General features: G+C 47.7%; 2 protein-coding genes across 2 annotated transcripts; one reads left to right on the plus strand and one right to left on the minus strand.

Moving 5' to 3' along the window:
- Nucleotides 1-1795: 1795 nt before the first annotated feature.
- NUDT21 (nudix hydrolase 21) lies at nt 1796-9402 on the minus strand. The gene is made up of 7 exons (XM_050904164.1): nt 9188-9402; nt 6733-6933; nt 5417-5480; nt 4641-4730; nt 3898-3973; nt 3423-3537; nt 1796-2083 (listed from the first exon to the last, which is right to left on the minus strand). Exons 1-7 carry the CDS (start codon nt 9301-9303, stop codon nt 2062-2064), a joined length of 684 nt encoding a protein of 227 aa, XP_050760121.1. The 5' UTR covers nt 9304-9402; the 3' UTR covers nt 1796-2061.
- Nucleotides 9403-9661: 259 nt separating this feature from the next.
- OGFOD1 (2-oxoglutarate and iron dependent oxygenase domain containing 1) lies at nt 9662-20215 on the plus strand. Its single transcript, XM_050904199.1, has 13 exons — nt 9662-9815; nt 9905-10050; nt 10138-10184; nt 10676-10776; nt 11637-11753; nt 12255-12346; nt 14644-14772; nt 15135-15248; nt 15990-16069; nt 16205-16500; nt 17846-17968; nt 18815-18873; nt 19432-20215. The coding sequence occupies exons 1-13, from the start codon at nt 9662-9664 to the stop codon at nt 19591-19593; spliced, it is 1620 nt and encodes a 539-aa protein (XP_050760156.1). The 3' UTR covers nt 19594-20215.
- The last annotated feature ends 1798 nt before the right edge of the window (nt 20216-22013 follow it).

Raw genomic sequence — 22013 nt, forward strand, 5'->3', positions numbered from 1 at the left:
GCCCTCGCCGCCGCCTCGGCCCCGGCCCGCCGCGCTCCGCTCCCCCCCCCCCCCCCCCCGCCCCGCTCCTGCGGCCTAGCGCCCGCCTCGCCGCCGCCCCTCCCCGGGGCCGGCCCCCGCTAGAGGCCGGGGGAGGGAACGGGCCCAAACCCCCCCCGCCCCGGCTCCGAGCGCCGCCGTCCGCCCGCCCCGCCACGAACGGCTCCCCAGCGCACTGAGTCACGGCCGGGGCGGCGCTTCCAGCCGGCCCCGGCGCTGCGGGAAGCCCTGGACCCCCCCGCCCTGCCCTGCCCGGCGCGGCGGGGGGCGGGGAAGAGGCTCCGCACCCCGGCAGCCTGCCCGCTCCTGGGGCAGGAGGGGGGGGGGGGGCCTGCGGGAAATCGGAGGGGTTCTCCTTCGGTAGCCCCGAAACCTACAGGCACGTAGTCACAGGAGAAAGCAGAGAGCCGATAACTGCACTTGCAGCACTCTTTCACAGGTAGCGCCGAACAAAAATTAGCCTCTCAAACTAGCATGCAGCAACGGAAGATGAGGGATGCTGTTAAATGCCAGGCCTCGAAAGCAGTGCTCTGCTGCTTGTTCTTGAAGCACCTGACTTCCAAACCTCCACCTTCTCTTCCTCACTTCCCCATGCAAAAATTGTTCCGTTCTGCACTCCCCTGCTAGCTTTATTTTCCCTATCTGGCAGTTGTCTAAGAAACCATACATTTTGCTAACCATATGTCTAGGCCTTCCAGCCATAGGACCAAAGCAAACAGCCCTACCACTGCATTTTCCAGTACTTTTTCAGTACCGATCCCATACTGCACCGCTTCAATTTGACTGAAGCGCCAAGCTGTCGCAATTGTTCTGCACGTAGCCTATCAGTACAGCTGGCAACAGAACCAAGCACTTTGGCAAGTTTCAAGTTCTCTTGGCAGCACGCGCTCTCCAACGATGCCTTCGTAAAAGAGGACAGCACACAAGCAACAGTGCATCTTCTGATCAGAGGCAGAATTTGGAAACAAGTCTTTAAGAAGAGTTACTAAGAAAAACTATGGAAGGCTAAAGGCATTAGGAAGGGACACATCCAACTGGAACTGATGTTTAGCCAAGCATGTAAAAAAACGCAAACTATAAAGGTTGATATTTACTACCTGCAAGAGACTGAAATGTTGAGGAGAAAAAGCAGAAGCATGGGTATCCCTTGCAGGATGACACAGCACACTGGTCTACTACAACAGCTCGGCGTAACAGGGAACCACTTGCACGTGGCATTGGCAAAACATTCCAACGTGACCCAAACTCTGTCCTGTAGCTATAGAAAAATATACAAAATTAATTTCACTTTCAATATGGCAGCTGGATCTCCAGCCAGCCCAACAGAACTTGTTGGGTTCTTATTTTCTTAATGGGGCACAGAGAGAGAAGATACACGTTACACCTCCTCCAAGCCCTGTACAAACAGTAATGCTTCCAGATCTGTTCTGGTAAGCTTTGAACAAAGGTTACACTTGCCTTTAAGTACTCATATTCCCTCAAAACAGCAATTCTGTTCTCTAAGTTAAGGAGAGACTGAACATTATATTGCACCTACTTATACTGTTTAATTTCTCCCTCAGACTAGTTCCCTGCTCAGGGATGCAGATCAGAGCATCCGAATGGTCCCTGAATGGTTTAGGTCCTCCTCTTGTTTCCAAGATCTTCTGTATTCCTGAAGGAAAGTAATAAAGTTTAAAATATGTACCTAAAAGTAGGAGACAACTAAAGCAAAAAAAAAACACCACCCAAAAACCCAAACCCAAGACAAACAGAATCTTAACCATTTTGTTTAATGTTGTACAAAAAAAATTTGGTGAGTATTACAATGAAAAGTGATTAAAACACTGATATCACATTGCCATCCCACTACCTAAACAGTTGAGATTCACTTCTCTATTCATACAATAGAAAGTTTAGTGGCCTTCAGGAAAAGAATGACATAAAAAAAATCCTTGCGTCACACGTATTCTTTTCTCTACATTTTAAAGCTGTGCTCACAGAGACGGCTTCTTCTATCAGACTCTTCAGGTATTCAGGAATTCAGTTGTAAATAAAGTTGAACCTAAAATTAAAAGGATTATACCAAGTGAGGAATTCTCATTCTTTTTATGTAACTGACATTTTTGAATGAATAAATAAGCAATTGTTTTGTTTCTGCTCTTGATAAGCCTCCATCTGACAGAACAAAAGTGTATTTTTTAATGACAGCTTTACAGTATAGCAGGAAGCATCATTTTTAACAGCCAATCCTACACTAGCATTGCACAACAGTCTCTTAAGGTTGCAGAAGAACTAATTATTAACATTTCATCTCGTAACAGACCTTCATCGATATGAAAATACCAGCGAGAGTTACGTTCCCCCATCAGCAATTCTTTTGCAGCATTTCTGCTGTCAAGGCCAACCTTATATACTCCAAGGGTAACATATGGACAGAAGAGCTAATTCTTCTCAACTAAGTTTCAGAACAAACAGCGTGCACACAGCGAAAGCAAACATCCATCTCAACTTCCAGATTTCCATCCTTTGGATGTGTCTGTTGCACTGGTACCAAACTGGCATTTGGCTGCATAATAGCCAGCGTTTTGCTGGTACTCAGGAGAAAGTATCTGCGGTCTTTAGAGCAGGGGGAGGGGGAAGCCCCCACAGCTACAGCTGCCAAAATTGGGACTAGATAAGAGAAAAAAAAACCCAGCACGATACAAGCCTGTTATGGGCAATACCATTGCCATACAATGACATTCTGCTAACAGACTTTTTTCATCAAAGTAGGTGGATGACAGAACTACGTCCCCGAGTAACAGCTGACAGGCCGTGGGATGCCTGGCATTCCTGGACATTTGCTGAAGTAAGAGAAACCAGTGAGACTCGCGAGCTCTGGAGGCCCGAGGTACAAGCCATTTTCAGGTAAGAAAGCCAAGGAGTGTGTACGTTGGGAAAAGGAAGGAAAAAATACAGCTGTCCCTACAGATACTTGTGTTATAAAGATGCTACGTGTTATAAACTCTAACTGCACAGAATCTAAAAAAACCCACCACATTTCATCAGCACAAAGCTGGGATAACATGCACACCTAACTCGGTGCTTCAAACACGCATCTTGGCTTTTACTCTCACGCTGTCCCTAACGCTTACAAGAAGCTGTTCCTTAGCCTGCGCACAGCTTCATCCTCACCGTCTTTCACATTTTCCTTTGCTACGACTGCTAGCTAGGACTTTGGTGCTAGCAAGTTGCGATCAGTGCCTCTAAATTGTCCATCACATCTTGTCTGAGGTAGATTCTAATCTAATTTGGGATAGCTGCAACCTTTTCAAGTTGGTTTTTGTAGTGCCTAGCCTTGCTTTGGTGTCCCACAGCAAATGTGTTCCCAAGAACTATAATACAAATAAATCATAATATACCTGCTCAGAAGTTGAGGAAGGCTGGAAATAATGGGTCCATATCCTGGTGCATTGTCATAGAGCTCAAACAACGGTGCAGCGACCAGCTTGTAATTTTTCGGGACTGCAAACAAAGCTAAAACCAAATACCAGTTGAAACCACCACATATTCAGCGAAGGTATCACCGCCCCCGCACACCTCAAAAGAAGATCACTACATATAGCACTAGAGTAGGTTTATTCCTTTTCTCGTTAAATATGGGGTTCATATGCTGTACACATACTGATGCAGGAGCAGCAACGAGGATTTACTAGGAACTCAGGTTCAAAGGATCGCCTACCTTCAAAACTGATATCGGCATTTAACTGTTTTAGCCATCAGCTATAAACAACTGCAAGCGTAGGAACACAAACTTGCTACTACACTTCCTTGCGTGAAGTGCAAGCATTTAGACATTGTTATAAATATAATCCTGGGCTGCAAACAAACGCTTACCCTTTTCTTGAAGTTGGACCAAGAAAAGCTTTTTGTGCTCTTTTGGTTTTGTAATATGAGCTGGGATATAGGGATACTGGAAGAAAAACAATAAAAATTAGTTGTACAGAGCTTTGAAAATACTGTGCAATCTTAAGTGCTACTTTATAAATTATCAAGCACTGTGCAAGCTTCCAAAGTGTCGTATATTGTTCTTTCATGGCATCAAATAATGAAAACCACTTTTATAAGAAAGTACTCAGAAAGGAATGCTGTTGCTGTCACAACTACTGACAGGATCTAAAGAGGCCCCAATACTCGTGAGCAGTTAAAACAACCCAACCAGACAGAAATGCGTAACAGCAAACTGAGCAAGTATTTTCAGTATTAAAGCATTTAGAAATAGGGTAGCGAGACTATTTTATTCACAGGGCATCTGTTCCACATGCAGCACTGCAAGAGTTTCCATTGTGGCTAGAACAGGAATTTAAATGGTGCGTCTGGCTCAGCACAGGACTGGAAGCTATTACATCCAGTGGTTTCTCATCCATCAGGACGTGTGTGAGGAGGGAGATGGGAGTTTCCAGAAAAAAAAAAGTTTGTAGTTTCTCCTCAGCCACAGAAAGGAGATGAAATAGGTAAATACCAGAAAAACTAATTGCTTATGCAGCAGGTACTCAAAAAGCCCAACTGGTAGGTTGAAGGCTTTTGGAGGAACAATCAATATTTGACTGAAGAAGATGAAAGTCAACATGAGTACTCACCTGTGGAGGTTCAAAGTTCGGTCTCCACCAGTTACCAATGCAGTCATCAATCACCCAGTCTTGCTGAACACCATCCTGACGACCCAGTATCTACCAAAAATCCAGTTACAGTCAAAACTCTTACCTACCCCGAGTCAATTTTTTTAGAAAACATATACTGGAAGCACGAAGACTTGCTGTAATAAGGGTCTGATGTAGTTCAGAACTGCTCTGGAACAGCTTTTAATAGAATTTTAGAGTATTTTTGTATAAAGTGACGTTTTTTAGTAAAAGCCTCACCTGACAGGACAAGGACACTTTCGAGAGCATTTCAAATTCCATGCTGTATTCAGTTGAACCGAGTCCCGTCAGACCAACGGGAAGAATGAAATGCATTGTTATGCTACCTGACAGAATTAATTTGGGTTACTTGGAGAGCATGGAAGGTTAACTGGTGCATTGGGAAGACTATCTCAAAGGCAAGTCCTCATCAATTGTGCTCCGCAACGTATTTAGTTGCCCATCTGCACACTCCCTTGCCTGAAGCCAGCCAAAAAGGAAAGCTGCACACGAACACAGGACTTTGAGCAGCAGGTAGGAGGTCAGCCACTAGACCACTCTGTCACACTCATGATGCAGATAAATGAAAACTTACTGCTTTATTTGTTAACTACCTGAGAACATCACAAAAGCATCAAAACAACAGAAGCGGTAAGGAGACTAATGCTTTGGCTTATTCTGTTAACTCTAAAATAATCCAACATTCCGGTATAGCAACATAACGAAAGAAAACAGACCTCTGTCATTAAGCGTTTGAGCCCTTCTACCTCATCTTCTCCTGGATTGAGTTCACCACCAGGTCTGTTAAAATAATCAATGATGAAAGCTAAAGTTATGTTTTATTGCATATATCAACTTTCACAGGTAAGTTTGGATGTGCTTCCAGGCAGGGAGTTACAAATTCACTCAAGGCCCTTAAGTCAGACATTCCAAATCTAACTTTGCTGAATTTGAAGACAGTAGGATAGCTTTCGCCAAAACTGTGACTAAAATGGCTACTGTATGTCCCTTAAAAAAATAATTATTATATAAAATACTTTAACATCAGCAGGACAGAGTATAACAATATACATGATAATAACCGGGACACTTAAAAGGTAAAGTTTTAACAATAATATAAAAGCACCAGAAGTTGAAGAAAGAGTTGTAAATACCGACCGTATTTGTTCTTATCTCAAAAACAGCACTCACTGAAGCACACAGGAAGCAGAAAATAAAACTCATGTTGGGAACCATCCTGCATTTGATGCAAGGTTAACGGAAAAAAAACTAAAAACACATTTTCATCATTACAGAGTTTTGCAAAACTTTCAGAGTCTAGCCTATTTTGTCCACAAACATCCCTCAAATCAAGATGTCAAAAAAGAATCTGGATATAAAATTAGATTTCACACACACACAAAATGGAGAACAAACAATAGAAACGTTAAAAACATAAGAGCAAGAACACAAGCAGGATAACTTGAGACAAGTGAAGCCCATCCAGTTTAAAAAAGAAAACAAGCACCACCACCATCACTACGACCATATGATCCAAACACTAAAATTTCACTCCAGCAGTGATAACTATGAGAAACTGAAGCAATTTTCTCAAATTTAGATGCCTACCTTTCTTGCTGTCCCCAGCTCAGCCAGTAGTTTGTAAACAGGTATCATTCTGCATTTACTGGGGTTTATTCCTTGAGCTCCACTTTACCATTTTTACGGCCATAGCATAAGCATATTTAAGCATAACAGCTTTCACAATGGAAGTACAACACACTAACTACTGATAACGAGTTTTAAACAGGATTTTACCATAGCGATGCACCGTAACTAAGATTTCCAGTGGGTTCCAAACTCAGTCACCCCGCTCACGAGCAGAGTCAGACAAATACGCTTTAGATGGAAACCTCACCGTTCAAACAAGTTTTCCCAGACTAAGTCTTTGCAAGAAATTAATCCCATTCAAAAGATCTATCAGTTAGCCACACTTTAACCTCTAGCCCGCATGTTTAGTGGTCTGTGACAATGAAGTTAAACTAAAACTTACGTTCAAGAAACAGACACTTACAGCTTGAAAAAAGTTGTACCCAGCTGCAGTAACAGCACGTGGGGCAGCCTGTGCTCATGTACAATCAGAACGCCTTCCACTGTCCGCCTCATGCCAATCTTGTCAAACTCTTCCCTCATGCGCTGAAAACGAGCTGCCACGGAACTGTCCTTCTCATACAGGGGTTCCTTCGTTCCAAATGTGTAATTTGTCAGAGGATACCTATAAGGGGGGGAAAAAAATGTTACTGCATAACAAGAAATCTAAATTTAAATCACTATGACACAGCACCTACCCTGAGGCAGAACCTTCTGTGCTTGATGGAACGGTAACTCACTCATAGCGCTGGGCTAGAAGTTCTTGTTTGGGACTTGTGGGGCCCCTATCACAGGAAGGTCTGCACTACGATACATATAAGCGCAGAAAGCCCTGCTGATTCACACGCTAGTGTGGTGCTGATTCAAAAGAAGGAAAGAAGCCCAGAAGAACCAACAGCAACTGTTACTCAAGTCACCCTTCTTGGATCCCCACACTGCAGAAAAAAAGGCAGCTGAGGCTCTGAGAGGAGCTGGGAAAGGGACAGGAGAGAAAAGCTCTGCTGGGAAGGAAGGAAGCTGCACAGGACAGTGGGGTTTTTTTCTGCAGAAGTAATGAAGAGCCTGAGAACTAAACTGTTAGAAGTGGTTTTGTTTTGAAGTGGGAAATCAGACATCTGGATCATAGACGAGGAGAAATGTGGAATGTCTAAGTGCAGGGCTGGGAGCCTGGGGTAGGATCAAGAGTTTGAGCAGATCACTCTGTTGGGCTAGGTGCTGGACCTCTGCATTCTCTCATGGCACTACAATGGAAACTTGAGAGATTTCTCCAGGTCTTAGGGACTAAAAAGTCTCAGAAAAGAAAGGAAAGGCTAGGCAAGAAATCGGTCAGTCCTAGAGAGCACAGAGGGCAATAGGAAAATGTTATTGTACAACAAAATCCAAGTAACACAGAGATCTGATAGTATGAGGCCTGGAGGGAAAACAGGATCATTTGGCTAAGTCAAAAAGGGAGAGGAAAATGGGTTCTGGGCAGAGCAGTAACAAGTTATCACTATGGTTTTATTGACTTGTGGCATACAGCAACTGAATTAACAGAATAAATGACTGATTTCATGGGGAATGTCTTCCTTGAGATGCATCTTGTTGTGTATTCTTTCCCCAATACTTAATCATGTCAAACTTAAGTAGCATACACTCTTCTTCCCTCAAATTTCTGCCCCCCCCCCCCCATTTTCCTCATGTTTTACAGTGGCAAATCACAGTTGCAGTTGTTAGAGCCCTTTCTCATGTACACAAGTGAGCCAAAATAACCAGTTTCCTAACTGCAGATTCATTTATTAGCAAGCTCCCCCACTTTCACTTATAGCTTAGAACCACCTACATTTCTTTTTCCATTCATTTCCATTTTTAGATACACAAATAGCTTTATAAATAGTCTACTATGCTACCCCATACCATGCTAAGGTGGGTACATTAGTCTGTACATCAAAACCCTTAACCTATACTTTAAAAAAAAAATTATGGTGATAACACAGCTTCCTGCTACATCTTTTCTTCAGAAACACTATAAAAATATTCCAATCTCTAAAGTTCATATTTGAATTTCCACAAGACCCTTTCTAACTGTGAATAAACTCAGCTATACCAAAAAAAATACATACGAGTCTGTGATTAATAGCTAAAATTGAATATTGACTGCCACAGTCAACATTTGCTGTTTCTGCAACTTGACAGATGTACTTAGCAAAGAACACATCCATCAGAGTTTACTGGAAGAAGCTAAAGTTTATGGCTTCTCATATAAAGTAAGTAAATATTTATTAGCAAGTAGTTTGTATCTATGACAGAAGTAAAGTTTTCTCTGGTAGCAACCACTCTGAATTTAAATTACAATACCGGCACCAGACAATCAGCAAACACCAGGCGTACCTAACCACATCCTACCGACTACACAGGGTCAGCCCAAACCCCATCTAGGCCAATACCTGTTCCTCTCTGCCGCCAAAGGCGGATGCCCATGAAAGCGCACACAAGAGGACCATAGATGATGTTCACCACGTCTAAACGCTCCCTAACTGTGTTACCTGGGGTTCACACTTCCCGAGTCACATGCTGTTTCTACATACTAAAGCATATCTACTAAATGCCGCGCATTCCCCCGATCGCTGGCAAGCTTTCAGTACCCACAACATCCTATAGTGTGGCGTTTCACAGCTTAACAGCACGCCCTTGAACGGGGGGGGGACACACGGGACGGACAGACCCCTCGCCGGCAACCGGGCTCTTCCGCCGCTTTCCCCTCGGCGGGTGGTGAGGGAAAACCTCCCCCAGGCTGCCCGAGGGCGGCCCCAGGGGTGCCGACGGAGCGGGGAAGGGCTCGCTAACGGGACGGGACGGGGACAGGGCCCGGGCCCGGGGAGGCCCGAGGCGGCGCTCACAGGTTGATGGTCCTCTCCAGCGTGAGCGGCTTCGTCTGCTGGATGTACTTGTTCCCGAACTGGTTCACCCCGCGGGGCCAGCCGGTCTGCGAACGGTTGGGCGGCACCACAGACATGGCGGCGCGGCGGGAGACGGCGAGGGAGCGCTCAGTGCTCAGCGGCGGGAACGGCGTCCGCCATTAACCTCCCCGCCAGGCCGCACAGCCTCCGCGCGCTGCCTCGCCGGAACCGCCCGCCACACTTCCGGCGCGACCATAGAGATGAGCCGCTCTGCCCCCCCTACCACCCCCTCCGCACCGGCGGGGGGGGAACAGCCACCCTCTCGCTGGCATTTTGTGGCCGCCCTCCGCCCTCCCCCTCTCCCTCATTGGTCAACGGAGCGCGGCTCCGCCCCCACGCGATCCGATTGGCCCGGCGGGCGGCGCGGGGGCCGCCGGGAGCCGTAGTCCGGCGGGGCTGTCAGAGGGGAGCGCCATGGGCGCCAAGCGGCGCGGGGCCGCGGCGCCGCCGCCGGGGAAGAAGCGCGGGAAGCGGGAGGCGCGCGCCCAGCTCTGCACCGCCCTCAGGGACGCGGCGCTGCGGGAGCGGGCGGCGGCGGCCTGGGGCCGCGGGGAGCCGCTCCGCCACGGTACGGCCCGGCCCGGCCCCCTTTCCCCCGGCCAGGCCTGCGCGGCGGCGGGCTCCCTTCTCCCCTCAGCGGCGGCGTTTCCCTTGCAGAGGCGGCGGCGGTGGAGCCGGCCCCGTTCCGGCACGGCGTCATCCCCGGCTTCCTGGCGGGCCCGGCCTTTGCGGAGGCGCTACGCGACGAGCTGCTGGGCCTCGGCTTCCGCGGGCGGCGTAACGACCTCCTCTCGCTGCGGCAGGTGGGCCCCGGGCCGGGCCGGGCCGCGCCGAGCCGGGCCGCGCCGCCCTAACCCCCGTCCCTTCTTCTCTTCCATGGGCCGCCGCAGTCCGAGGAGCTGGGGGGAAGGCCGGAGCCCCACGTCGCCGCGCTGAGGTAAAGCGCCGGCTCGGGGCTTTGCCAGCCCCCGGTGCGCCCGCTCGGGGAGGGGAAAAGCCCTGGCTGGCTTCCCCTGGGAAGGCGAGGGGTTGCGGGGTGGGCCAGGCGGTGCTCGGCCGCCTTCTGCCAGAGCGGCCGGGCCAGAAACCGGCCCTGAGGAGCTGAATCCAGGTAGGTCGTGGCCCTGAAGTCAGTTAGCTGTTTTCCTCTGAGCGGTGCAGTCTGATTCAGCCCTCGTGTATCTGTCACTTCTGAAATGCTTGCCTGTTCCCCTTACAACTGACTTCACGCTCGCTGCTGGTTATTGTCCGTGATGTTGTAAATGCTGTGCTGTTTCCCTGGCCAGCTCCTGTGTGGTTCTGCAGGAATACAGTGTCTCTGGCCAGAACAGCACCTTTAACTGTTTAAATAGTTGGAAGGCAGACAATAAACTATGGTGATATGTTTTATAACACCGGAGGACACTTACCTTGTGCTTGTCTTATCAGGCATGCTCTGTGTGAAGAATTCCGAGCGTGGCTTTCTGCTGTGACCCAGATTGAGCTGGAGCCAACTATTGACATCTCCTGTGCTAAATATGAATATACTGGTCAGTCTATAAGCGATCCTTTCCCTAAAGCTTCTGTGGGCGTGTAGGAAACTAAATGTCTACAGAATACCTAATTACATAACCCACCCCAACCCCTTTCCAGTTCCAGAGGGTCCTAGAAGCTATCAGCAGCAAATCAAAGTCTCAGAAAATGAAGTACAAATTATGGAAAAACTGTTGCTGTAGCCCATTGCTGATGGCTTTAGCAGGGCCCAGCGCTGTTGCAAGCCCCCACCTTTTCAGAGATGTTCAGCCCGTGTTTGCATGCCTGCTTCCATGCAAAAGGGCAATGTGTTCGGCTTCCAAATGCTGCAGTTGAGTTTGTGAAGTCTGATGCTTAAACGTCACCTTGGTGAATCCAGGTTACAACTGCGCCTACCCTTTTAGTCATGAAAATTCACTGTAGGAAGGAGAAAATTTTTACTGCTGTCAGCTCTACTTTTTAAAAGTCTTTTGCACAACCAATTGTTCGTCCAGCTTTTCTGTTCCCAGGGCTCCCCCTCCCCTCTATTCCAGCAACAAACCTCCTCAAAGGGCAGTTCTGTATTTAGGAGTCAGAGCTTGAATTGTTACTTAAGTCAGGAATCTCTGTCCACTGTGCCCAGTGACCGCCGCGGAGGGGTGGATGACGAATGCCTGTACCTTGAGAGTGGGCTAATCTGCCAATTGCAGCGCAATCCCACAGAAGTTAATCTTGCAAATCTTGGGCCGGTGGTGCTGACGAGTGAAAATGCAGTTCTTGGAAAGGGCATGTATTTTCTTGTTGTATCCTTGCGGGGACAAAGCTGGGAAGCAGCCATTGGAATGAATCATGCGTGTACTGGAAAGGCGCTACTGCAGCAAAACATGTGTAATTGCAGATGTCTTGCTGTGCCACGATGATGAGCTGGAAGGTCGGAGAATTGCTTTCATCCTGTACCTCGTCCCACCCTGGGAGAAGAGCGACGGGGGAACGCTGGACCTGTATAGCACAGATGGTAAGAGCTCCGAGCACAGCCTGAGATGGCTGAAAAAGATGAAGCTTATGCGCCCCTTGCAGCAACTCTCTCCTCAGACAATACAAGGGAGATAAAGAGTTCCTCCTTAGTCCAGAGAAGCTAATGTATATGTAAAATTTGCACCTTAGAGATGGGCTGTAGCAGTCGGTCTTTGCAGACAATGCTAACGGGTGACAGTAGAGAAAAAGGAGAAGCTGAAGAAGAGAATCTTTTTTTTTCCCCCACTTTTTTGCAAGGGCCAAGAGTGGAGGCAGGATGGAAGCGATGCCAGTAACTGTGCTTGGAACTCTAAACTGATGGAGATAACTTCCCTTTCCAGCAACAGAATTCCACTGACTCCTCAGCAAGCCCTTGCTCTGAGCTCCATCCCTGGTACCCAGGTGTCTCGCCAGTTGCAATGTCATGAAGCCAGAGAGAAAGGGCAGTTTCTAGTGAGTTTCAGTTTGTATCTTAACCAGAGTGTGTTTTCTTCCTCCTCAGAACACTTTCAGCCGCAGCAAATCGTCAAGTCATTAGTGCCTTCATGGAACACGCTGGTTTTCTTTGAAGTGTCTCCAGTCTCTTTCCACCAGGCAAGGAGCTGTCTCTTGTTCATTTTTTGATTCTCATTGTTGTGGTTATTCGCTCTGTGTGTTATTGCAATCCTGATGGGGAGGGAGAAGGGAAAGGGAGAAGTGTGGGTAGAGTGGATACTCATGCTAAGTGCTGTGTGTTAAAGGCAGGGCTTCAAGGACTTCAAGGAGGACAAGAACTGACAAAGCCAATTTAAACTGTTGGTCTAGCTTCATCATCCTGCGGGAAGAAAAATTTCCATTTCTGCTTTGTGTTGCTATCCTGGCAAGCCACTGCTGTGGATTTGGCTGCGGTGATGAGAGAGATTTTTGTTTGCTTGCTCGTTTTAAACTAGCTCACATTTTTCATGCGGATGCCGTGACTTTGCTCCAGAAGAGCTGCTCAGCACATCGCCTTGCCAATAGGACACTATGCAGATACGGCTATACTGCTCCTGTAACATAGATGCAGCGTGGTGCCCTACAGCAGAAATGCTGATATGGTTAAGTAGCACTTCCTGGCACTTATCAGGAAGATGGCTGGAAACAGGATGAATAATCTGTGGAACTGCATGATACAAACACCTGACTGAAATCTGAAACTCCTGTGTACTTGAGGGTACCACAGACTGTAACAAACAGGGCCAAAGAGCAGCAGGTTGGAGAGGAAGAGGATCAGTGATGTAGGTTGGGCATGTCCTCATCTAGACTGCTTAGGGTTTTCTTTTTGCGTCATTTGTGTCTTACAGTTAATTAACAGAAGCATCTACTTGGTCACTGCCCTAATTGTTTTCAGGCAGTGATTTAATCTTGTCATAAAAATCCATGTTCCGTTTAGCCTTGTGACTGCCTCCTACTCACCTAAACCTAATCCCACGCATTAGCACTATTCAGAGTCCTGTGTACCGTCTCTGATACTGTTAACAGAGGCGATAAACTCAGCTTAAATAATAAACTTATTTTTAAAATAAGCATTAAGCTTAACTGGGAGTGCTGTGAATTAAAGCCTCCCAGATCTGGACCTCACTGGTTGTGCCCAGAGTATTTGCTTGAACCACTGACTCATTTCTTTGACCCTTTTGTCAGTAAAGCGTAGAGCCTGCCAATTACCATTAGAGGACTGTGTAAGGGTCAGACTGATACGAAGCCTTCACAGCACATGCCAGCCTTAAAGCCCTCTCAGACATTGGGCAAAGAGCATTTCGTCAGTACTTCCGAACAGATCTTCAGGTTTTGGACTTCATGGTGTACGCTTCTTCAGGAGATAACAAATAAAGCTGTGGGTGTTTGCTGAGCAGAGCGGGTCCGTGACCTTTCAGTGGCAGGCAGTTTTCTGGTTTCCGTTTCCCAAGTGATTCAGGATTCAGTAGCCATTTCAAATAACCTAGAACACCTCCAAGTCATGCAAGGAAAGGGCCACTACAGCTCTGTAACAGAAAGAGCCAAAACCTTTTCGGAACAGACTGTGTTTCTTCCTCCTATTCCATCAGACTGTTCTAAAAAACAAAACAAACAAACAAAAACAATGCAAAGTCTTTATGTGCTATTCAAAAATTCACAGTTTGTGCCTAGCAGCCAGTCATAAGGGGATGGCTTCTTTTCACACTGCCATTACAGTACAGCACCCCAGAATGTGAAATTGTTCAGTTTAGCCCAGTTTACCTCAGTGTGCCATTTGATGAAATCAAGATTTAACGGTGGCCATCACTGTGCGAAAACCAAGCGTTTCCACAGACCAGGTTATATGCCAGGATAGAGGGTTGCTCTTAGCCTGACAGAGAGGTAGACCTTTAATCCAGAGCCAAAAGCACCAGGCAAATGCCCTTCATGATGGCTTGTATTACAGCACTTCTTAAACAACAAAAAAGTAGACCGATACAGTCTGCTGTGGCCCACAGATGCTCAGTGTTTTCTGAGTTTCCAGATTAAGCTGTGACAGCTAATTTTTGCAGCCTATGATAGCTGGTTCTTCAACAGAACAAATGGTAGAAAAGTAAAATACCATTACTTTTAATAACAGAATGACTCAAAGCTCTCAGAGAGAGGGATTGGATTCTGCTGGGAGCTTGGAGTAAAAGCTTGGACTGGGATTCTGGAAACCTACAACGGACTTGAGCATCAAAGTTTGCTTTAAACCCTCTTTCTGTAAGACAAGAATAATCCAGCCTGGTCTAGCCCTTGTCTGACTTCTCTGTGTATGCAGTAGGCTCTCTGGAGTCAGGTCCATCTCCTGTGATGAGTCTACGTGGTGCCTGTTACAGCTAGTCCTTCAATGTTTTGTAGTCTAAACAGTAACGTGCTGCTCAACGTTGCTCCAGGTGTCAGAAGTTCTGTCTGAGGAGAAGAGCCGCTTGTCAGTGAGCGGCTGGTTTCACGGCCCGTCCATAGTCAGACCTGCACGCCACATTGAAGCTCCCTTGCCCAGGAGCCCACACATCCCCTACGATGTGAGTAACAAGCCTACCTCTGCTTATCTGCATTTCTATTTCTTTCACGTCCCTGGAATACCTTTTATGGGATGCACTGATGCTTGGGGATGCTTTAATCTTTAACTTACCCCATTCTCTTTTTTGTTTCCTGTCCATAAAGTTGTAGCTGGTTTCTCTCTTGTGTATCTTTCTTGACTCTGTACATTTTGCATACCTACAATAGTGCAGAGAATGCAGAAAATACTTACGCGCAATTAAAAAAAAAAAGGAATGGAGTGTGTGTGGGGAGGAATCCAGCCCTGTGGCCAGCTGGGGAAGGGGGAATTGGGGAATCCTTTTTACTTTTGCAAATTCAGCATTCTAATCCATTTCCCTTCCAGCATGAAATCTTGTATGAGTGGATCAATCTAGTTTATTTGGACATGGACTCCCAAGCTCAAATCCAGGAGGAATTTGAGGAGCAATCAGAAATTCTCCTGAAAGATTTTCTTAAGGTGAGCCCAGTGGTTCAATCTGATGTGGTCTGCTAGAACAGGTCACAGGGCTGGTAGGTACCACATGTCAGGCGGGCTGGGAAAGGCCTTGCTTGTTTGGCTGTCAACTAAAACACCTTCTGGCTTCACTCCCTAAAGGGGAATGGACCAGATGACCTCCAGAGGTCCCTTCCAACCTCAGCCATTCTGTGATTCTGTGGGTGGATCCCCTCTGCCCACCTGTACACTGCTGCACAGGGACTCATCGAAAGTCACAAAATTTGCTTCAACGTTCTTGTTTCCTACAAGAAGCAAAGCAGAAGGATGGAAACACATGTCATCCTCCCTGCTTCCTGGCATTGTGGTGACCAGAGTGTCCTTCCCTGTCTCTCAGCCTCTCGCAGCACTTGGGGAACTCAACCTGCGTGTGAAACAAATGACCCATAATGGTTTTGTCTTACTTGAAAGGCTTTGCTTCTGAAGGCTGACTGACCTCTGGTTTACTGGGCATCCGTATCTCAGTGAAACTGCATTCTCACCCAGCAGACAATCAAGTAGCATTTGATACCTGTTGGTCACTGGCATTGAAAAGACGATGCCCACCCAGGCTATGCCCCTCAATTCAGCAGTCCTTAGGCGCCTCAAACAAGTGAGAAAAAAATTGGAGTGCCTTATCTGAGAGTAGACAATGGCTGCTTCTAGCACACCAGGGGAGACCTGGGAGCTAAATGCTAAAGTTTCGGCACTGTCTTTCTCTCCTAGAAAGAGCAATACCAACTACTATGTGAAGCTTTGGAGAACAAAGACATCCAGTGGAGTAGTCGGGGGCCTGCCAATAAAAGGTGGGGAATGACAGCGTCCTGCACCGATTGATGAGGCCAAGCAGGAGCTTGCCATGAGGCTGCACTGGTTGATGCTGCCCCCGTGGACGTGGTCCTTGTTGGTTCTCCGCTGCTGATACCTCTGCTGTCTTTCAGGCTCTATGAGACAGCAGAGGAAGACAGCCTCCCTCACACCCTGAAGAAATTCCTGCAGTTCTTACGCTCTGAGGCCTTGTTTTTACTGCTTTCCAACTTCACTGGCCTCAAGCTGCACTTCCTGGCTCCCTCTGATGAGGATGAAGATGCTGGGGAAGGAAGAGCAGCAGATGCCGCTGGGCACAGCAGTCCCAAACCTGAGCAGGAAGAGACTGAACAACACGCTGATAGCAATCCCCATCAGCCAGACCAGCCTGACAACATCCCTGAAGCACAAGACAATGAGACGCAGAATGGTAAGTCCAGCAGCGGCAGCGTGAAAGGGCTTGAGCAGAATCCTGACGTTAAGGATGTTGGCAGCAGAATTCCCAATGATTTTCATGGAACTAGCATTTCACCTTGTACTGCAGCCAGCACAAGGCACCAGCACAGACAGGGGACGCGAAGCATGTCAGACTGGGTATCCAAAATAAGTGACCATTTCAAAAGAGTTTGGAATAAAATAATGACTAACTTCAAGATACTGTTTTGAACAGACTTAAGTCTTAAGGGTGGGACTTCTGTAGGAGTTAAGGCACGGGTGAGGAGGGGGGGTGTTAATTAATTGCCCAATAATCTTCTGCCAATAGTTACACTCCTCCTTCATATAAAGTAGATTCTTGTATGAGACCAAATCAAAAGGAAGAAAGTGAAGAGATCAGAAGTAAAGGTAATTAGCATTAGAAAACCAATACCTAAAACTAGGATTTAACCTTTCAGAAAATGCTGCCAGCCTAAATAACCACTTAGTTGTCAGGATTGAGATATTGCTATAAAAGATTAGATTAATTTTGGATTTATGGATTGGTGCTGTTTATTTTAAATGGTGGCTTTGAAGTTTAAGGGTAGAATTTTTTAAAATGCTCATCTTGCATTGAGTCAGGCAAGTCAGTGGATGCTGGAATAAAAGGTAATTAAAAAAACAAGTCCTACTGAAAATCCCACCAGAACGCTTACCTGGTACAAAGGCTTTGTTTTTCTGATTTCCACGGCTAGTCATTTTGCCTCTTCTATCTGCCATGTTCCTGCTCTGTGATTTTAAACTCACATATGAGGAGGGCATAGTTTGGGGCTGCACGGATTGAAAACTGAGCTAAAGCAATGAGGAAAAAAAAAAAGGCTTCCCCAAATTCTGATGTACCTCCTGGGATGGCACATGAAGAGTGAGTTCAGAGCGATACCCTCCTTCGCTGAAGCATCTGGTAGTTCCAGTACTTCAAGAACAGATAGGTTGCTGGCTCTTGAAGTTTGGAGCGCTACTGTAAATCTTGAGAGCAGAAAAAAAAACCCAAAACAAAACAAAAGGAGGAACTGGTTAAACCAAAGCACACCGCAGCTTGGCCCCTTTCAAAGAGCAAATCTTGGCCTCCCTCCTCCGCACTGGTCAAAGGACATAACTTAGAGCCACCTCTAGAAAAGAAGTTAACCTGAGATCTGTGGTTTTACTTTTTCTTCCCTTTACACTGTGCTGGGGATGGCAAAGACGGCTCCACAGTGGCGTGGCAGCGCAGGGGCTCGTCCCCCTACACGCCTCGAGCTTCGCAGGCGCCAGCTATTGTACAGCTTCGTTGTCTTCCCTGCCTTGTTTGTTCCCCCTCCTAGGCTCAGGTAGCCCTGTGTGTGTGGGGGAGCTGAGGCGCTGGACCCACAGGCACTATACTCTAGTCCATGACACTCAAGCAACAGAATTTGCTCTCGACCTGCTCTTCTTCTGTGGCTGTGAGGGTAAGTGGGCAAAGGAGAGATCTGAGACTCTCCTTACAAGGCTTGCCTAAAGGAAGGACTTCCGAATTCTCAGCAGTGCTACAATAGCCAAAATTTCCCTCCTTTTTCCTACCTCGAAGGGCTCTGTAGACTTCATCCTGCTTCTGCATAAGCCCTGGTTTCAGTAGTCTTTACACAGATTTGGGATCGTGGCCTTGGGATCAGCTTTGAGCTTTCCTGCTGGAGCCAGGAGGTGGCGCTTGGGCAGAGGGAAAGGCCGCGTCTCCCAGAGCTTTCCTCTCGCCGAGCAGCGGCTCCGGGCATGGTGGAGGGTCAGGTGGCCAGGCAGAATACCCGCTAAAAGCATTCCATTTCACCCCTTTTCTCATCAAAATCATCACTGCGCCTCCGATTCACAAAGCCCAGGGTTTTCAAAAGTTACTTTAGGCACGTCTAGGCGTTTTAGGTTGATTGCTAGTTAGATAGTGGTGAAAACAAAAATCTAAACGTAAGCGTTTCGGACCAGCTAGGCCCAGAATGGATGGCTGAAACCACCTGGCGCATGCCGGTAATCAGACTGAACGCCTTTTGCAGATCTGCTAAGGCAAAACTGTTCTACATGTGAGGAGCAGAGAGCCAAACCACCTTAAATGGCCCGTCTGTGGTAAAAGGCAAATCCAGTACATTTGCTTCAAATTGTTTTTGAACAGAAGAAAAAAAAAAAAATAGACTGGCAGGAGGTAAACTGGGGATTGTCCTGTATCCAGTAGCTGTGGGGACTGGGATGGAAAAATGGCATCTCCAGGAAGGCTGCATGGAGCCTGGGCAGTGTTGAACTTTCTAAGAATCTTTCTTTTCTATTCTAAGACTGGGATCCTGAATATGGTGGCTTTACTTCCTACATCGCTAAAGGTGAAGACGAAGAGGTAAGGACCTCAGTTGCTACCTGCAAATTAGATAAAATTGTTTAGGGCGGAGAGGCATAATTACACTCTGTTGTAATGCTAACATAATCCTGAGGGTGCTCGGTATCGCACTGGAGCCTTCCTGCCTGAATTACCGCTCCTGGGCGTAGCTCTGGCTTCAGCTTCAAGAGGCTAGCGTGCACCGCAAAGCTTCAGACTCGCGCTCTCACAGTGCCTCACACCACCTGCGCCTGGTGGCACTTGGGAAGCCGCAGAGGGGCACAAGGCTGTAGCAGAGGTGCCGCTTTTCCAGGGAAGTGCTGTTGACTAGGGTCACGTTCAGTCGCAGTACCAGTGACAGTGCTGAGCAGTCATACTAAGAAGTCCAGAGTCCCTTACTGTCTAATAAATGCTTCAGGTTGAGGGGTATTAAAATGAAAATAGTGACATAGTTCATTTTCTAGCACCAGACCTTTGTTCTGACTAGCTTTTGAAACTGTTTCGTTTGTTTCTTCCTTGGAATGATATCAAAGCCGTTTTTGTGAAACTGATTTCGTCGCTTACTTTCGTGTCTTCTAGCTGTTGACAGTGAATCCAGAGGACAACTGCTTGGCCTTAGTTTATAGAGACAAAGAAACGATGAAGTTTGTGAAATACATCAATCATCGTAGCTTGGCACGCCTGAAAAAGCATCCGAACAGAACAGGATTTTGGGATTTTTCCTTTGTCTATTACGAGTGATGGCGCAGAGTGTGACCGTCGTCACACAGAAAATAGCGGCGGTGGTGGGTGGGGGGCAGGCTTCTATCCAGGCGCTCAGCTGGGGCCTGTCTAAGCCCAGACTAACTTTGCTGATGCCAACTTCATCACACTGTGTACGAGCCGTACCCTACCCCCTGGGGTCCAGGTGACTTTTTTAACCGTACAAATGGAAATCCAGTCTTCTCCCGAGTCCATTGTAACACGTTGACTGCTTTTAATGCTACGTGGAGGGGGTCATTGTCACACAAGTGACAGCTCTCTGGCAGCTTTCCAGCCGTTCTCTCATGGAAATAGCAGGGTGGGATGCGTCTCTGATCTGTCAGGGTGAACATTACAACTGTGCATTGCCCCAAGCTGATGACTGATTTTTATGTAAAAAAGGAAATGGGTCAGTTAAATGCTTCAAACTCTGGTTGAGCCAGTTTTGTTACAAAATGCCCAAAACATTTTTCTGGGGCTTAACTGTGTTCACTGTTTGTAGAAATAAAGGAGCTGCCATGGGAAATAGGAGGTTTTTCCAGCTGCACAACTCCATGGAGTTGGGAAGGAAGACAGCGAGGCTCTGAAGCTGCTGGCATTGAGAAAGACCTGGCACTGTAACAAGGCGCAGGACTTTATTATGCTAAACGCTGTGCAGACAGACCCAGATGCAGCCCCTTCTCCAAAGAATTTACAAGCTAAATAGACGAGAGAAGAGACCTGCTCCTGCGTACTCTGCTTGCGTGGGTACGTGGATGGCTCTCCGCTTCAGATGCGAAAGGGCTGTGGCTCCAGCCTCAGAGCCGGGGTGGTGGGCTGGTAGCGGGAAGGCGGTAACTCACCTCGTCCTGCCTTCTCATCCACAGCCAGCGGGAGGGTCACCAACGGCGTGGCCTCGCGTCGTGTTAGTTTTGTCCTGGGGTCTGCCGGGCTCCAACGCGGCTTCTGTCACTGGAGATCAGCTCCAGTCTTTCCAGGCAGCAGATATCCAGGTCCTGTGGTAAACAGTACAAGAAAGGCAGTGGTCTCGGTGCAATACCTCCCCCCTGCACACGCTTTCAGTACTTCTCGGCTGCCCCACGTTCGCTGCAAGCAGGACTGTGCCAGACTGTCACCTCTGGGGTGTCCAGCCCCACCAAGAGGTGCTGTGGCAGAGCTGTGCTGGTTGCTTCAGGAGGCAGCCAGGCTGCAGAACGCCCCGCTGGAGGCTGGGCCCTGGCCTGCGTGTGCTTGCCTGAAACTTTTTTTTGGCAATGGAGAGAGGCAGGTGTACTTCCAGCTCATCCGAGCCCGACAGTGCAGGCCACGGGCTTGCAGTGAGCTGGGGAGAGCGTGCACATTTCATTCCTCCTGCCTCTCCCGGGTCGGGAGAGGGCAGCTTTGGATTAGAGTCTGCTGCTTCTCCAGTTCCAGGCCTGTTACTGAAGACCAGCGCAGCGGTGTAAGACCACAGCTGGCAGCAGAAAGCTCAAAGCAAGGCTAGCTGTGTTGGCACGAGGACTCTGCGCCCTCACAGCGCGGCACGTCCTTTGGGCATGCCTTCACGAAGATACAGGAGCAACAACCTTCAGCTGGGATCCCAACACACAGGGTTCGAAAAAGGAGCCGCTGAAGCACGAAGCTGCTGCCATTGCTTCCGAAGTGAAAATTGTCTCAGCCCCCGCCGATGCCGGAGCAAGGGGACACCACCGCTGCTGAGAGAGTGATGCACAGGAACCATATAGCTGCAGTGGCAGTTCAGTCCCGGACTATGAGCAGTAGTTCGGTTCTAGCTTTTCCCTCCATCACTGCCGGGCAGGGAGAACAGCTGGAACGTGGTTGCTCCGAGCCGCTATTGCGAGATCTACACCATGTCGTTCATATTCTGACTCGTCTCCCTAAGCTGGCTTCCATGTGCACTGCCACGACTTTCTTGCTCGGTTTTAATGTTCCTCTGCTACTGTTTTAAGCTACTTAAAAGACAAGGGGATGAAATGAAACACAAGGCCAGGACACTCCTCGTGAATCACTAGTTTCTGGGCAGCAGCTATACTTGGGGAGAAAGTAGTTCTTACTCTGAGCTGCTCCAGTAGAAAGAGACAAGTAATGGAGGTGTCAAAGAGAAAAAAAAAAAAAAAAGGAAAATTGTATGGGTAGTTTCGAACAGAGGTGACAGATACCACAGCTATTCACAGCATAGTCAGCTAGGCAAAGTTGGGAGTAAGTTAATTAACAAAATGAAATTATTTATTCTACTGCATTGTCAGCCTAAGAGCGTGTTTGGTGGATCTTGGAACAGCCTCCCAGAAGACTGGGAAGAAGCCGGGCTCTCTGAAGCTTGCTGCTTTTTAATACTAAATAATACACTAGAGGGCATATCAGCCTCTGCTTGAGCGAGCCCCTATCTACCTGATCACACACGGAACCGCCCTTCTGCCTCC

The sequence above is a fragment of the Gymnogyps californianus genome, chromosome 12, assembly GCF_018139145.2.
Source record: "Gymnogyps californianus isolate 813 chromosome 12, ASM1813914v2, whole genome shotgun sequence".
In the NCBI taxonomy this organism is placed as follows: domain Eukaryota; kingdom Metazoa; phylum Chordata; class Aves; order Accipitriformes; family Cathartidae; genus Gymnogyps; species Gymnogyps californianus.